We start from the raw sequence: 18349 nt of genomic DNA on the forward strand, positions 1-18349 counted from the left end.
ATATTCAGGACCAAAGACACAGATAATCACTTTGGTAAATCTACGCACTGACTCAATTGTGGTATCTTCATCAATGCGAAGGTACTCATCGGCATAGTCAGCCGGAACGCCATATGAAATCACCCGCATAGCTGCCGAGATTTTTTTATATGCACTAAATCCCTTTAAGCCCGCAGCATTTCTTGTTTGAGTAAAATACCGACAATTTTGCCTCGCAAGCTTGAACGATTTTCACAAAGCGGGATCGGCACATTTGGTACCTTCTCCGGAAGAGGTGCGGTGGAAATGTTGGATTCTCCGCGAAGTAGTTTTGCATCAACATCTCGTTCCCAAGATGGCAATTCCGAGGAATGCAAAGACGCCCGACGGTCGATCCTCGCCGCCTCTTCCGGTTCTCATCTTCGTGCTCCTTCACGGCAAGAGCCATCACAAATGTCTGCTGCCGAAAGTTTGCAAGCATCGCCTCAACATCTGAGTCGTCCGAATCGGAGGAATCAGAGAGCAAGAACTTCTCGCACGGGCTCAATTCCATCTACATGAACAAGAACCGCACGCCGCGTCAATCAACTATGCATAGCGCTCGGCACACAGCACAAACAAACAATAACCGGCGGCTCGTGGGGCGGGTGATCCCGGGCGGCGACGAGGGGCGAGCTCGAGGGCGGTCGATCCCCGGCGGTGACAGGCACGAGGGGCAGCTCTTCTCGCCGAATCCGCGGGGGGGGGGGGGGGGTGCAGCGTGACGCCCCCGCGACGTGATTTCGCCCGCAGATTTGGCCGGAATCGTCGGCGGCGGACGGGCGGAACCAATGGCGGGTGGCGGCGGTAGGAGGTGGGGGAAGGGTGCGAGCTGAAATGTCTCTCCTGCCAACCGCTTCACCGCGGTACGGGGCACCGTAGGGGCGAGGCGGAAACCCGCGTATTCGTGGGTTGGGGCCGAGATTTTGCCGCACCCCTCAAAATGTTTTGCGGGTCGGCCGCGTTTGCGGGGTCTGTTATGGCGGGACTTTCCACGTCGACCCACATTTTGACGGTTATTTTACGGGTCGAGGCTTTTTGCGGGGTCTGCTAGAGTTGCTCTAAATTTTGCCATTAGAAGTTACAACTGCACAAAATGTCATTGTTTCATGTGATGCTTCCTTCAAAATGCCATCGTCCCATTATATGTTTGCTCAAAAATGTCATTCAACATTGTTATTGTCAGGTCAAACCTGTTGACCATGTTATATGGCCACAATAACCCTAGACCCACATGTCAGTTCCCTCTATCACACAATGATAAATGTGGGGCCCATTTGTCAGGAGTAAGAAGCGAATTATTTTAGAGGAAAATAAGAACGTTATTGGGGCTCGAGTGAGACCCACACTTTATTGTAGTGAGATAGAGGGAGAGCAAACATGTTAGTCCATGGGTATTTTGATCATGTAACATGGTAAACGGGCTTTGAGCTGACAATAATGGTGTCTAGCGGCATTTTTGAGCATGCGCCTAACGGAGTGATGGCATTTTTTAGCAGTTGAAACTCCTAGCGACAAAACTGAGTACCGAAACACAACTAGTGACATAAATGGTAAGAACCCTAATATAATTGGCCCTTACCTTCGGAAACAAAATATTTTCAATGCTAATAAATGTGTACATCTTGCTTAAGCATAAATTTATCAAAAAATGCTTAAACACAAGTAAATTGCAAGAAATGTATATGTAGCAGTGTGAACTGTATTGCTAATTCCATCGGAAGAATGTACATGGAGCCAGCAACAAAGAATAAAGACACACATGTACACAATTCGTAGAAAACACTATCACTGTGACACTGTCATTGTCTGCATATACGTACAAATTACAATATTTTACAACATGTACTGTACTGTATTGTCTCCTAACGGCGCCCGTTTTTCGATTCAATCGGCCAAATCCAAGCCCTGATTGAACCCAGAAAAACTCTAAAGATTGAAAAGAATGCAGTTAAACGCTTAACTAACACACCTTAAACCGATCTTGGCCCAAATAAACAGCGAGAACAGCTGATGGAGCGTGGGTTTCTTAGACTTGGATGAAGGAATGGCAGGGCACCCCCATGAGCTGCGCGAGGCTGGTGGACCGGAGCTTCCTCTCCGTGACGGCGGGGTCTTCCAGGAGCAGCACCTTGTCCTTGTCCTGCACGCCGGTCATGTGCAGGTGGTCGCCGTCGTCCCGCTCCCGGCCCCGGTACAGCAGCCGCTGCTCCCTGGGCCACAGCCCGGTGGCCAGTGACAGCAGCACCTTGAGGTCGCCGAAGGTGGAGGTGGCGTCGATGGACACGTCGTGCTGCCACCCGCCGCAGCCGGCGGACACCCGCACCAGGATGGCCTCGACCACGCCGTCGTCGTCCGGCCCCCGGCGCTTCTGCACCAGCATCCCGCCGGGCCGCACCTTCCACTCGATCCTCTCGTGCTCGGCCACCATGGCGCACATGTCGACCCCGCCGCCGATGCGCACCGTGCTTTTGGACCGGCTCCGGAACAGCCTCCTCGGGCTCGGGATCTTCACCATCTCCTCCTCTGACGCGTTCTCTCTGTTCCTCTCTGCCTTGCGTGTGCGATGAACAGATGATGCCGATGGATGGCTAGCTAAGGTGCTCTCTGGGTGTTGTGCTGCGTGAGGCTTGATGGAGAGACGCCTGGGATTTTATAGGTGGAGAAGGTGCCGAGGATGAGGACGAGAGCCGTGCGCGGGCGCGAAAAAGGAGAATTAAGATATGGTCATCAATCGACCGGCGATCTGATGATTGCACATGCGCGGGGGGAGACCTGCGGCGCCGTATTCTATTCATTGCAAGCGCTGAACTCCATATAGCATATCGAAGAAGAGATCACTCGATCGGTTGGAGGCGCGCACAATGATACCCGTCGCGTCATTGGTGTCGATTTAGGTCATCAAGTTTTTTTTTTCTTTTTGAGAAAAATTTAGGTCATCGAGTGAAATGTAATGGGTGTGTTCCGTTCCGAGGCCCAATTCTCGTGTTTGGTCCACGGAGGAACGGGAACCCACTCATTCCTCAGAACAACATATTCGTTAGATATGCCGAATCTGGCCGTTCTTCCAAATCAGCCGAACCACGCGGAATGGCTCGCTCGCTCGCTTCTCTCTCGCAACTCGCCCACCCTGCGGCCCGCGCCCCAGCCGCCCGTGACCTCTGCCCTCTCTCCCTCGATGCCCATGGCGGCGGCCGTAGCACCTCCCCTCCGCAGCAATCCCCGTCTGTGGCCGCAGCGGACGCGCAGCCGAGGACTGGCTCGTCGGAGATGCGACTTGCATCACGCCTGCTACACTGTTGTTTACCGCCCCTCGTCTCTCCGGTGGTTTAGGAACGGCGGCGGCCAACGTACAGATCGGGGTGATCCAGCCGCTAAAGGAGCTACTCAATCTGAAAGGCGACGAGCGTCGTGTCCACTCCTTGGACGGAGACATCTTGGTGCTATACAAGCGGCTGCTTGATCTGGACGGCTGACGCCCGCAGCTGGAGCTGGCAGATAAGGCATTTGTAGATGGTCACAACCATGCAGCGACTAAGAGCATCTCCATTCGCTCCCCCAACAGCCTCCTAGGACGAGATTTTTTACGCTGGCACCGAAAAAATCCTCCAGTCGGCCCCTCATTACACCGAATTCCGCCAGTTTGGCTCATTTCCCAGCGATCCCAGGCCGAACCCAGCGCACCGGGGAGCACGTGGGGGCTCCGGCGGAAGGAAAAACGGTGCATGTGCCATCATTGTCAGGCGAAAAATGATTTTTCCACGTCCAGATTCGCCCCCTCCACGCACTACCCCTTCCGCCGCCGTGCCGATCCCGGCGACGCCCACCTGCCCACCGTCGCTAGGAAGGCCATTTCCTTGCCGAAAAGAGAGGGTTCGCTGCGGCATCCTCCATCCCGCTCTTGGGCGAGCTTTCCGGCGCTGCGGCCACGCAGGTGGGGATACCGGCAGCTGCGCGCCTACCACGCCCGCCAGGTGTTCGGAGGTTTGTCTGCTCGGTCGTGGACTCGGACGACGAGGAGGCATTCGCGGCGCTGCTGGAGGAGGAAGCCGAGGCCGACGCCTAGGACGAAGAGCACCTCATGGTCCTCGCCGCTCTGGTCGGCCTGTTTGCGAGTAATGCAAAGCCGCGGCGAGGTGGCTTGGCGTCGTGCTGCCAGAAGAGCAAGCAAAGGCATCGCTTGGAGGGCTATTGCTTGCTCTATGCCGACTACTTCGCCGACGCTCCACTGCATGGTGAGAAAGTATTTCGGCGTCGATATCAGATAAGCCGAAAGCTCTTCCTCAGGATTGTGAATTCCATCTGGGAGTTTGACAACTACTTCAAGTGCAAGAAGGATTGCACCGGCACACTTGGATTCACCTCACTCCAGAAGTGCACGACAGCTATGAGGATAAGGAGCTCCCGGTATACTGGAAGACTATGGACGCATGGCCGAGTCCACCACCATTGAGTGTTTGTACAAGTTCTGCAGGGCAGTGGTGGCAGTGTTTGGACCACAATACTTGCGATCACCCAATGATGAAGACACTGCTCGGATCCTAGCACAAAATGCAGCAAGATAATTTCCTGAGATGCTTGGAAGCATCGAATGCATGCATTGGGCATGAAAAAAAAAGTCCATTTGCTTCACAGGGGATGTACAAAGGCGTCAAAGGAGCTTACAGTGTGGTACTTGAGGCAGTGTCACACAGGACCTCTGGATTTGTCACTCCTTTGCTATGCCAGGAACTCACAATGACATCAACGTACTGCAGTGCTCGAATGTCTTTGCCAAGCTTGTTGAAGGTCATGCTTCTCCGGTGAACTTTGAGGTCAGTGGAAGCCAAACAAGAGATACTACCTAGTAGATGGTATCTATCTGAGATGGTCCACATTTGTGAAGACTATCTCAAACCTTGTGCCAGGAGGCAAGAACTCTTACTTTGCCAAATGTCAGGAGGCTTGCAGGAAGGATGTCGAGCGGGCCTTTGGTGTGCTTCGATCTCGATTTGCTGTTGTCCGGTACCCCGCTGACCTGGTCGAAAGATCAAATGTGGGAAGTCATGACTTGTTGTGTCATCTTGCACAACATGGTCATTGAGAGCGAGCAGGAAGAGCCAGTATTTGACACTGAATCATATTACAGGCAGGGTCGTCTTGCCCAAGTTGATCACCAGTTGGCTGCCTTACTCAATATGCGTTAGGAGATCCGAGACCCACATGTGCATCAAGAACTGCAGCACGATCTGGTGAAGCACCTATGGAGGCTCAAGGGCAACGCCTAGCTCGACGCGTGATGAAATATGAGTTTTATTTGTGTTTGAATTATGAGTTTGATTTGTTGAACTATTTGATTTGTATTGATTTCTGTGATGAACTATGCGATAAAAATTAGTTTTTGTTGAATTTATGCCGAAACACGCTGAATATGGGCCGCATTTGGGCCAATTTGTGCCGAAATTGGGCCGAAATCAGCGGCTAGGGGGGAAACTTGGGGGTCGGCTGGGAACCCACCGCCGGTTGGCCCCCAGGCGGCGCTATTTCAAACCCCTGGGGGCCGAACCGCTGAAGATGCTTTAACAGCAATCAGCGACAACGAGTTGTTTGTTGCACTAATCTCTTGTTAGTACATAGGATACAACCTCTGAATCCTCAAATCACCATCTGTTGACCAGACGTGATGACGCACAGTTCCATTTAAAAAGCTATATGTGCAAGGTAATCTGATCATTTCTATGGCAAAGAGCTGAAACTAAATCAAATTCATCTTCATTCTATTTCACACTTCCAATCAAACACCCAAGTGTAACCATTCCATCCCACCTAATTATCCCTATCGAACAGAGGAACGGAACCGACCCATTATAATAAAATGAAACCATGAGATTCCATTTCACTTTGTTCCCGAACCAAACACACCCTTGGTAGACTATGGGTCCGGGTTCTTGTCATTTCTTCCTGTCCCAGCGTCCCTTTCTCGCGTCGGGTGCGTACTTACGTGTTGTTCATAATCATAGGTCCTAGTACCACTTCAGAACCTCCGCATAAGTGCTCATCTGCGCTTCCCACGTTGAACGTTATGTCTGCTTCGTCTGCGTTCCACATGAACCTCAACATGAGCTACTCGTTTGCCGCTTCTCGCCACACCTGAGAGGTAGTCTCCCAGTGTCGATGGCCGAGCAACTTCATCTCACTCAAAGTGTCCTCGCTCTTGATCCTCTCCTCTCATCTCCAAGCAAGGACAACTTAAACCTCATGCTTATGCTTAATTACTTTAGCACGATTCATGCCTACTCGTGTAGGGTGTATGTGTCGTTCATCATCTTAATTAGTCAGCGGTAGTTTGCGCGCAATTTATTTACCACACACATGATAAATTTTGTACTATTTTGTGTAGCTTCTCATGTAATCACACATATATCATGTATTAAGACGGGTTGCAGTTGCACCAATCCGAGGCGAGCGTGCCGGCTCTCCTGGGAGGTGCGACAGGCTCGATGGAGTACGTGGTCACCATTGGGATTGGGTCACCGGCATTCGGCCAGACCCTCATCATCAACACCAGCAACAACGTCTCCTGAGTGCGATGCAACACCCAAACCGGCACGTTGTTTGACCCAATGGAATCGAGCTCCTACGTGTCATTCTCCTACACCTCTGCAGCATGCGCACAGCTTGGCAGACAGTGGAACGGTTGTTCTCACGACCACCACGAGTACGTCCTCAGCAACTTGGACGGCTCCTACACCATGGGGACGTACGCCTCTGACACCCCGGAGATGACCGGCTCGGAAGCCATCACAGGCTTCCAATTCGGCTGCAGCCACTCAGACGGCTTCGACCCAGGCTCGACGGCTACCTTGAGCTCAGTGGCGGGTGCATAGTCGTCCCATCATAGATGGCAGCAAAGTACTAGCTATGATACCCCCACTACAGGTTTAATACATCTATATATCTAAATAAATTACAAAAATATGGTTCAACAACAATTCTGTTATGGGGCGGATAGGGACATTTGCCCCCCCCAACCACGTTCCATTTATTCAATAGTTATTTGCAATTGACTACATGTATTTTATAAAAATTATTTGCATCACGTAATCACATATATATCGTGTATTAAGACGGGCTGTTGTTGCACCGGTCCGATGCGAGCGTGCCGACTCTCCTGGGCGCCGCACTAGGCTCTATGGAATATGTCGTCACTGTTAGATTGGGTTGCGGGTATTCGGCCAGACCCTCGTCATCAACACCAGCAACGACGTCTCCTGGGTGCGATGCAACACCCAAACTGGCATGTCCTTCGAACCAATAGTATTGAGCTCCTGCGTTCCATTCTCCTGCACCTCTACGTCCTGCGCACAAGTTGGCAAGCAGTGGAATGTATGTTCTCACGATCACTGCCAGCACGCCCTTAGCTACCTGGATGACTCCTACACCACGGGGACGCATGCCTCAGACACCACGGACGTTCAAGTTGGACAAGCAAAGCCCAAAACAGGTGTTGTTGCTGGCTTAGATCAGCAGCAAAATTACTGTGATTAGCAAGGCCTGGAATTACCTGCCGCAACCTGGCTATTCTCCGTTGTCTTCACTGGTCTTCAAATGATCCTGGACCATGGACCCACCAACAACATTCCCATCTTGCAAATTAGTTCCCCTAGGGTCTTGGAAATTCTGCTTTCTGTGCACCTCACCTGCCCTAGGATCGTAATCTCTTATATCTTCCCTAGGGTAGGAATTTCTAAACCATTCAAAGAGCATGGTGCCCCCATGTCTGGTTTTGTTAAATTGATGACAATCCCTATGGACTAGTGGTTGCTTTGAGTTATACTTTAAGGTTTTTCCATAGGCAATGCTTGAACACCATATGTTGGTTTGAAGGTTAAAAGAAGGAGATTATGTGTTGACCAAGGTGCTATTCGAGGAGTTATCCAAAGGCTGGTCATGTGAGAGTTGAACCTATTCGAAGCATGTACTGAAGAAGATTGTGTGAACATTCATGTTTAACTTTAAAACATCATCTTTATGAAGAGAGAAGATATGATACAAGGCAGATCAAGACTAAGTAAAAAGAGTGGATTCAAGTTGATCAACACACAGAGCATAGAAGATCTACCAACTGAGATCAAGTGATCACATGATATCTTTCGATGGGCTTGCATCAAAAGGAAGGTCTCGCATAACCCATGGAGGATGACATCAAAGTGGTGATCGTCATGAAGGTTGCGTTGTGCAAGCTCAAGTGGAGCATCATGAAGGGATCACATGCTTGAAGCTTGTTGTCCATTCTGGTGATAATAGACATGTGAAGATGTGCCTAATAGAGGCTCACTCATAGTGGATGGGAGCAATTTACTAGTCTTCGTCATGCCATCACAATCAAGAAAGGTGGTTCAACTTGAGGAGCTCAAGATCGTCATCATCTACCTCAAGTGGACTATGCACAAGGCAAAGGTATAACCTTGATAGGTTTTCTATTTTACCAGTCACATGATGTTAGTTGGGAGACCGGGTTATAGGATCGATAGTCGTACTATCAAGGGGGGCTCTCGAGTGAATAGCTTGTTCTTATCGTTCTTAGAGAGCTCAAACCTTTGCATCCTTGGTATAATCTTTCTTGGTTCTTGTTTGGCTTTTCTCTATGTGAGTTTTAGAGCTTGTGGTTATCTTCATGTCTGCCTCAAGTTCATCGAAAACAGATCTCATATGCGTCCTATATTGTGTTTTCGGTGATGGAGTTTTTGCCAGTCCTTATTTGAGCAAGGGTTCTCGTCCTTCTATTATTGATATTTTCTCTATTATTGGTTCTTAATAACCAACCAGCTTGAGTTCGTTGATTTCTAAGTTCATTTGTAGAAGTTATTACAGTTTTGTTTTACCTGTTTTCTGCAGTCTCTTCCAGCGGTTGTAGCGCTCCAAGCATGGACGGTACTGCCGGGCTTAACACCGGCCCAATCACCGCCCAAGGGGAGTTTCTTCTCGGGTTTGGGTAGTGGAATACAGTAGTGGCTAGCCGGTTGTTCCGGTTATTTCGGTAATAACCGGTACAACTGATGTCGAGAGCGGCTATATCACAATGGAACTTGCAGCCACTTTGCGAACTCAGGGGGGGCGGTTGAATCGGTGCTTGTATTGCCCATCCACCTGTCCAGGGCGATTTCTTTCACTTTTGGGTCACGGTACTAAGAGTTGGTTGTGCAGTTGTTTCGTTTATTGTTTCAATAACCGGTACAACCGGACGTCACGATGGTTGTACCGCTCAGGCCACAACAGCCACAATGTTTCTTGCCTAGAACGGTTGTACCGCTCCAATGTTGTTCTACAGCGTAAGCGTTAAATCCATGCGGGGGGGGGGGGGGGGGTATTTAAGGGGGTTTTCTTCCCTAATGGCCCCAACGACCTTGAGCAAGTTTCCCCCCCCCCACCATTGTTGACCTCTTAGAGCTTGCATTCTCTCTACCCCCTATGATTCTTGCTTCTATTTGAGGGAAACGAGAGAGGATATCTAGATCAACATTTCCACCAATCCTTCTCTCCTCTAGGTGACGAGAACCCTTTGGATCAAATCTTGGAGTTCTTTTGTGTTCTCTTCCTTGTTCTTCCTCTCATGTTCCTCAATAGCATTAGTTCCTTGGTGGGACTTGGGAGTGAAGTACTTGAGCACTTCGTGTGCTCTTGCCATTGCATTTGGTGCATCGGTTTGAGTTCTCCATGATGGTACGTGGAAGTGAAACTTGAGTAGCTTATTACTCTTGGGTGCTTGGGCACCCTAGATGGTTGGTGTTGTTGTGGAGCTCAATCATTGTGGTGTAAAGCTTTGGGAGCCTCCAGTTAAGTTGTGGAGATTGCCCCGGTTCGTACAGGTTCGGTGACCGTCCTCAAGGGTCCCTGAGTGGAGTCACGACACCTTGCATTATGTGAGGGCGTGAGGATAATACGGTGAGCCATCGTGGAGCTTGGAGAGCATTGTGCCTCCCCACGCTCTAACGAAGATTAGCATCCGCAAGGGTGTGAACTTCGGAATACATCATCGTCTCTGTGTGCCTCGATTATCTCTTACCTGAGCCCTTTACTTGTCCACTTACTTTTATGATAGCCTTTGTGCTTCACGTTATATATCTTGTTATCATTTAGTCGTTTATCTTGGTTAACATAAGTTGTTGGTGCACATAGTTGAGCCTAGTTGATTTAGGGTTTGTGGTTGCTATATTAAACGACAATTTTATTCCACATTTATTCACACCTACCGTAATTGCTTTAAAACGCCTATCCCCCTCTACGTGGCATCCACGTCCTTTCACCTATCCCCCTCATCATTTTTCTTGCAATATTGGTATATCTCTCCCCCCTGTGTTAACTTTGCCAGAGCCCCTAAACTTTCCATAATTCCCTGTCATGTATTCCTACTCTTGATCCGGTGGTGCCTAGGGAAACCCTGACCCCGAGAGAATCTCACTTACGAGCCCCAAGTGTGGCAAGGGGTGGCAATTTATATGAACTAGACGAATACCCCGCGTGTTGTTACGGGGGTTTGTATGAAATAAAAACTGCACGGAACTAATCAACCTAGCTTGTGTCTTTAAGGTTTCTCTTGTAGCAATATAATTGTTTATCAATATTTTATAAATAAATATACATCTCTATGTGTAAGTGTAAAATAGGACAAAAATAAAACAAAATATGCATATATGCGTGATTTCTTTCATGCAGCACTGGACTATGAGCTGCATGCATGCGTCCTTTTTTTCTTGATTATAAAACACCCTTTAGGCGTCAGTTACCACATGCATTTGCATGCATGCGTCGGTCCCTACATGTGGGTGATGAAGTGGCTCTTATTGTGTAGATCTGATGGCTATTATAGAATGATCTAGTATATCCAACGGCTAAATCAATTTATATGATGTGACTTAAGGAGAAGCGGGAGAATTCCTAGTAGTGAGGTCTAGCTATTTAGATATCATAGATAAAGGAATTAGAAAGCGTATTTTTACAATATGCTTCTGGTCTCAACAACCCAGGGCCTCCGGGGTCAAAAGTAGGCCACAACCCCAGCCCACAAACATTTTCAGGTCTCTCGTCCATGCAAGAGTGTGAACTTTTTCCTTTTGCTTTGTTTTTTGTCTGCTCCTTAGTGATAACTCGACATTTCTCAACAGCTAATTCCCCAAAATCAAGCATATTCTCTAACCAGAACTTCAGGATAGATGAAAATTACTATCATTCATCTTCATCTTCACAAATTCACCATTCATCACATCGTTATCCCCATTCAAGTATTTTCCCCCAATTCCCATAATCTCAACATCTTTTCCCCCTAATGTTTCAAGCTCACAAGTTGGGTACACATCATCAATAATTGCTTGAGCTACAGAGCAATCCTTTGTAGCAAAGGTATTGTGCGATTTTGTGCTCTCCCGAAGCTTAATAGCTTTCTTCATTTTTTACTACTTCTAGCAATCCTCGCCATATTAAAGCGTAATGGAGAATGCAAGTATTTAGACGAGGAACCATACTTACAATCCAAATCCGACAAGTACCCAGTCTCCTAATCGAAATCATTGTCAGCCAGCAACCAAAAGTGGTTGTCGGCAAGGGAGACCCCTACTCTGGCACGAAAGAGCAAGTGAGGCTGAGCAGGCGAGATGAGCGCCCCAGGAAGCATGGCGACCTCCATGGCATGTGAATCACCCTCCTTGATTTTCTTCATCCTCGGGGGCGGGCTCGATGGAGCCACCAGCTCGTCCTCGAGGACGATGCGAGCGCCATCACCGCGCCCACCACGTACTCCGTCGGTCCCGTAGGAGCACGACGCCATGAGCGAAACGTCCTCCATTTGAGCACCTGCTTGGGGTTCTTCGACTCCGCCTCGCCCATCGGCCATAACAGAATCTCGAGCGGTTCCATCGATATCCTAGACGGAGTGAGGCACATGTCTTCCACCTTGGTAAGTTTTCTGTAGATTGCCGCCGCCGCCTTCATCTGGCGCTCCTTTGCGAACCAGAAGATGATTTCCTATGTCCGCGCCATCTTCAGATCATCACCGCTGGCTATCTCCAACATCCGCGCTTCCATGCGCAACCTACTGTCCACCATGGATATCATGGAGAGGTGAAGTCCTGGAGCTCAGTGAAGACGGAGAGATGGCGTCGAATCTCGATGGAATGCGAATAGGGGGTGGAACAGAGGGGCACATCGTCCTTGGTGATTTAATGGCCAATCCCCTCTCGAATTCATGGCGGCCTCTCTCCCCACCTCGTTGTGCGTGACATACCGATGCGCCTCGTATGACTTCCCCTGCAACATACCAACTAGCACAACGTGACCGGGGAAGCAAATCTGGACTCCCTCACCGAGCACCGAGTACCTCAGAATCGCAGACCACCCGCGAGTCAAGGCAACACCCTCCTCGTCATAGAGAAGGGGGGGAGGGGGCGTTGGGATCCTGCTCGCAGGAGGAGTTCATCTCACCAGTAGGTTAGCAAGCCAAGTGCCCAAAGGTCAGAGATGAAGTGCGCCGATCACCACAAGTCGCGTGAAAACGACGCGGTCACTTCACACGTCATCCGACTATCCGAGCAGCCCATAGGAACAGTTTAGGTCTCTTTTTGAAACCTTCTAACAAGAGTTTGATGAAAATAGTTCCGAATGGAAACTAAAAAACAGTAATATATACTGATTATCCCAAAGGGCAGAGTGCAGAAAATAAAAAATGTAATAATGTGAACTGCTCTGATTTCTGAAACAAAGCAAAAATGTACAAAAACATACAAAAACTGATTTCAGGTATAAATGGAGACTACAAGACTACATGGAGAAAATTCATGTCCTACAAGAGCACTGCAATGTTAGTGACCGAGGAAAGAAAAATCAAGAATAGTGATCAATGAAAAAAGGATATCTAAAGAACTACTCCCTCCGTTCCAAAATAGATGACCCAACTTTGTACTAACTTTACACTAAAGTTAGTACAAAGTTAAGTCATCTATTTTGGAACGGAGGGAGTAGTAAGTAAGGAAAAGAAATCAAGAATATTGATTAATGAAAAATGATATCTAAAAAGATGAATGAGGATCTGAAAAGGGAAACATAGGAATACACGATGACTAGTTAACTGAACTGAAAGGGCATATGAAAAACTGAACTACTGTAACGAAGAATAACTGAGCTACTGTATTGAAGAAAATTATTAAACTGGGTAAAAAGAGCTTAATATACTAAAGAGAGTGGTTCTTCTACACCCACTCTCAGTACACCCATGGTGCATCCACACAAAAAAAAATATCAAAACATTTCGAAAAAATCTGAAACTTCGTGGAAATGATCATCAACAAATGTTATGGGGGCTTGCAAAAATTGGTGGTCAAATAACATTCGAGGAGCTCTCTACAAAAAAGACAAAATCACTGAAAATTAGTCAAAATGTGCGTGCACTGTTTGAGCAGATTTTGCAATTTTGTCTTTTTTGTAGAGCACTTCTCGAATGTTATTTGACCACAAAACTTTGCAAGCCCTCATGACATTTGTTGATGATCATTTTCACGAAGTTTCAGATTTTTTTCGAAATGTTTTGATATGTTTTCTTGCATGGGTGCACCGTGGGTGCACCGAGAGTGGGTGCAACCACTACTTTCCCTAGACTGAAGGCTGGAAACTGAATAAATAATAAGAAGAAAATACCTCTTAGTTGAAGAGTTGATACTAACCAAAGAGAGACTGATAACTAAGAAAAAATGACATGGTGATCTCTTAGTTGAAGAGTGGATACTAACCAAAGAGAAGCTCTAGTGCATAGCAGACGGCTCAGGGTAGATCAAACTTGATATGAGGGGAGGGATGTGGATTTATCCTAACTGATTGTGCGCATAACGCATATCTCCTCCACTCATCTTGCATGCACATCACATCAGCTGCATGCTGCCATGCACGATTTGACTATAGGCTGGCCCCACCGTCTAGGAATCTATCTTGTAGGTGCTACTATTAATAAAAGGTTAATGGATGATTTCAACCGTGATTTCAACCATGTTTAATTAAATGGGCCAAACTGTGGTTAATTATTCTTAAATAATGGTGTGAAATAAACTATGTTAATTATCTACTTGATAGTTCCGAACAAATCATATGGATGTACGAAAGCATATGGGAAAATCCAATGAACTTTGCTGTTATAATCAGCGAGCTTTATGGAAAAGTCCAATGAACTTTACTGTTATAATCCGCAAACTTTATGGGAAAAACAATGAACTTTACATGTACCTAGCTCGTACTTTGTATGAAAATTTTGAAGAACATTGTGGTATAATTAAAAAAACTTTATTGTTGAATGTGCTGGTCATTTTTGCCAATTAAGATTTTTTTACTAAATATTATATTTACCTAGCTGGCACTTTGTATGAAATTTCCGAAGAACTTTGTGGTATAATTCAATAAACTTTTCTTATTTGTCATGTGTTTGATATATAGTAATTCCTATCTCTAAATTAAATATGTTGATATTGGGCTTGTTTCGAAGAGGTCATCATGAAAAAGTGAAATAAATATACGAATTTAGTTTTTCACAAAAGCAATTAAAAGATATGGTGATATATTTGTTTGTAGTGCAATTTTGTTTTGAAGAGATGATAGCATAGGCAGCTAGTTGTATTAGTGTCAGACATGCAAACAATGCCATAGGGAATCTAGCAGACGTGGGAAAGAGAAATATGGATGGGACCCGGTGTGGGCCTGGGCGCGCTGATCCACGAGGTGCAGCGACGGCCACGATTCTGATTGCGCGCGCAACCAGTTAAGAACTGCCTTATTCATGAGGAGAGTCCGTAAAGGGATACCTAAAGGACTGAAATATCACTAAAGAATTAGCCATGGATAGGGGTGGGTGAAAGTTTGTTATTCACATACTCCCTCCATTCCACAATGTGTGCTTTCTCTATCCCGTGCTTCAACTTTGACCGTAAATTTAACTACCAAGACCGATTGCGGTGGGAGCAAAAATTATATGAGTGTATTCGTATTCGAAAGAAGTTTTCAATTATATAATTTTTTCTCCCGCCGCAGTTGGTCTCGTTGGTTAAATTTATGGTCAAAGTTGGATCTCAGGAAGCGTGAGCGCACTATATTTTAGAATGGAGGGAGTACCATAACTATGAGTTGGTTTCGAGATCTTATGGGTTTCAGCTCTAGCCTATCATTTTAAACTTGAAAGAAATGTGGTTCCGATTCTGAACCTTAACCGTTAGAGATAGATGGACTAGATTTTTTTTTCCTGCTGGATCTTATTCTCCAAAATAAAAAACACTTAACCACACAACACAAGTTGTAGACCATGCTTTTGTTAGCAGTTCAAAACAAACTCCACCAGAAAAGCATCCATTAGCTATCAAGAGACGGCTAAGAATAATTGCAGTTTGGTACAAACAGAAGTACAGAGCATGCATGACCCGCACAGGGAGTACTAGACAGATCGAATTGTTACTGACTAGAGGATACCGAAATATGTACAGCCGAATCATCCTCAACGCATGCCCTTCTCCTTCTGATCGAAAAATAGCTCGTATCGGCGTATCCACTATGTTCACCGATTGAATAATGCAAGTTGCCTACAGAAATCCACTCTCCCCCATGCCAGCGGAACAAAAATCCCACTGAACGCAATTTGTACTGATCTGAGAAAATCGTAATTACTCTATTTCCAACACTGCTCGAGAGTTCCCGTGTGTTAAAACATCACTCAAATTGTACGTGCTTCACCGCATCGGGGAGCTGAAGGTTTCAAATGCGATTATTAGCAGGTTGTAAGCCACTCGCCATAAATGTAAACTAATTTCAAGCACAACATGCATGGCTGCACATGTGGAGCTAGTTCAGGTGAGACACATCAACATGCAGATAAAACAGCAGATCAACTATTTACTTTCTGGTATGTAAACACTCAATAGAGCACTGCAATGATCAGTGATACTTGAATGTCAATACTCAAAATACTCAAAATTCCTAAGGTGCCAGGTAGTATACTGTCTTTCTTGTGAACATCTCGTTGGACACATTGGATACAACGATACCGTTGGTCAGTTGCACAGGTTAATCAGGTTACGCCATTGTGCAGAGAGATGCAAACCATGTGCAATTCATTGTATCATGAGCCTGTGTGATCAGCATGGGATGTACTATCAGTAGTGTCTATTGTCTATATATACAGAACATTCCAATAAAAGCCCATAGATTTGGTGAATTTCTGAGCATACAATAAATAAATATTATAATCTGAAATTAGGAGCTTTGGCACAGCAGTTTTCAACTTTTGTTAGTAATATTTTATACAATGCCACTATGAGAGATTACAAAAGAAATGTCTTGTTGCTGCAGCCTTATAAGTGACCAAATTCAGTATAGTTGAAAAGAAATAATAGTGTGACTCGCCCTCAAAGCTCCAGTCTGAAATCCATCGGCTGCAAACCATAAAGCCTTAAGCCAACAATCAAAAAAAAATCTGTAAGTGCAAGAGTAAGCCACAACCTGAATATCAAAGGGATCAAAATACACTCACTTGTACTTCTGGAACTGGCAATATAACAATGGGCCAGAGAGTATAAGAAATTGCTTTAGCAGTCCATTAATACTTAAAAATTGGTATTCAAGGATGGGGCAACCACCAATCAAGATTTTAGAATCGGAAAAATCTAGATTAGACAATGTTTGTTGAATATATATGATTGATGACTGACATGTCTGCTACATGGTAGGTTAACAATACAATGCATGTTTTTTAAGCAACGGTGTGTGAGCATTTACAAACAAAATCCCTTGATTTAGTCTGCTGACACAAATAAGTTGATATGACAAAGCTGCAGTTGCAAGCATCAGCCAATGAAAAAGAAACCTCAATTATTAGAGTAAAAGGTGGCATGAAAGTGAAATAATACAAATTAATGTCTATAATAAACCTAGCTTAGAACAGGCTCCAGTAAAAGTGGTTGTGTTGCTACCTATTTAAGCATCAAAAGTTCATAGTTACAACTTTACATAAGCAAATTTAAGAAAACATGTAACTGAACAAGCATTGGCATTTTGAGAACTGTGAGGTTGCAAACCTGGCGCGTGATGGAACAAATTGGGCCAATCTTGCCTGTAGCAAAGCAGCTCTTGCTAGGAATCCACCCAGTGTTGTAATATAGCAAGCCACTCTTCCTAGGGACTTATTAAATAAACAATTGTCATTCTAACGCAAATCTGAGAAAGCACAAATCACCTAAACTGTGGCATATGTTTACATACTTGACCTGATCCTATTCATTGAAACACCAACTCTTCAACACTAAGATACATACCGATCACGATCTAGGTGCTCCAACTTCAAAAACATTGGCTACCAACAATGGAAAAAAGATTACTTAAACATGCTACCTTGGAGAGTGTAAAGCATATAAAGCATCAGGATGCCACTACATTCAAAGATTCAGGCCATTTTCAGTTAACCATTTCAATTCAACCAACAGAAATTAAAGACTAACATGGCGTCAGCTGCACTCACCTTATGGGTTTTTTCACAATCAACCACATTAGATATGCCAAGAGCTTTTTATAGCACCATACTTTGGGTATAAAGGAAAGAAGCCAAACTAATCTGAAAGATAGTTATTTGCCCTAGTGCATATTCGCTAGGAAATTGTGGTGACCAAGCTGGTGGAGCAACGTGAGGTCGTTTTATACGATGCCTATGCAATGGGTGATTATTGTGATATGCATCCCCTGCTACCATTTTTTATCTTATTTGCTTAAACTAAACACCCCATCTTCAGAGCTGCAAACCCTTAAACTAAACCTGGGCATACCTCGGGCCGGGCTTACAAAAGCCCGACCTTGGAAATGCTAGCCCGAAGCCACTAACAATAAGCCTGGCCAAAAAAAAAATCCTATGATTCTTAGAAGAAAACAGAGCAAAAATCACAATTGATTACCCTGGTATGTTATATATATATAGACTATATGTTGGGGGTGGACACATATATATAGAGCTGCAAATCCATGGCTACTTCCCTAGATAGACTATCCGTTCACTTACAGGTTTATAGAGAATGGAAACTACATATATATAGCATTTGAGTGCCTCTGAACTAAACTGATCTCTATCTTGACCATCTTTTTGTACTGTCAAATTGGTTCACATTTTGTTGATTGGAACTACTTTGGTTCGCTCAAGATAATCACACCACCGATACCCCATACCAAATCACAATAAGATGCTTAAGTCACACCTATAATCCCACGCCGAATCACATCAGGAACACAACTACATGCAGCGCTAATTGGAAAAAGAAGGAAAATGCAGAATATTTCATCTTGTTTC

General features: G+C 45.7%; 1 protein-coding gene across 1 annotated transcript; it reads right to left on the minus strand.

Moving 5' to 3' along the window:
* Window positions 1-1796: 1796 nt before the first annotated feature.
* LOC125548902 (BAG family molecular chaperone regulator 2-like) lies at window positions 1797-2634 on the minus strand. Its single transcript, XM_048712424.2, has one exon. It carries the CDS (start codon window positions 2534-2536, stop codon window positions 2048-2050), a length of 489 nt encoding a protein of 162 aa, XP_048568381.2. The 5' UTR covers window positions 2537-2634; the 3' UTR covers window positions 1797-2047.
* Between the last annotated feature and the right edge of the window lie 15715 nt (window positions 2635-18349).

This window comes from Triticum urartu, chromosome 3A, assembly GCF_056163025.1.
Source record: "Triticum urartu cultivar PI428250 chromosome 3A, HENAU_Tu73, whole genome shotgun sequence".
Lineage (NCBI taxonomy): Eukaryota > Viridiplantae > Streptophyta > Magnoliopsida > Poales > Poaceae > Triticum > Triticum urartu.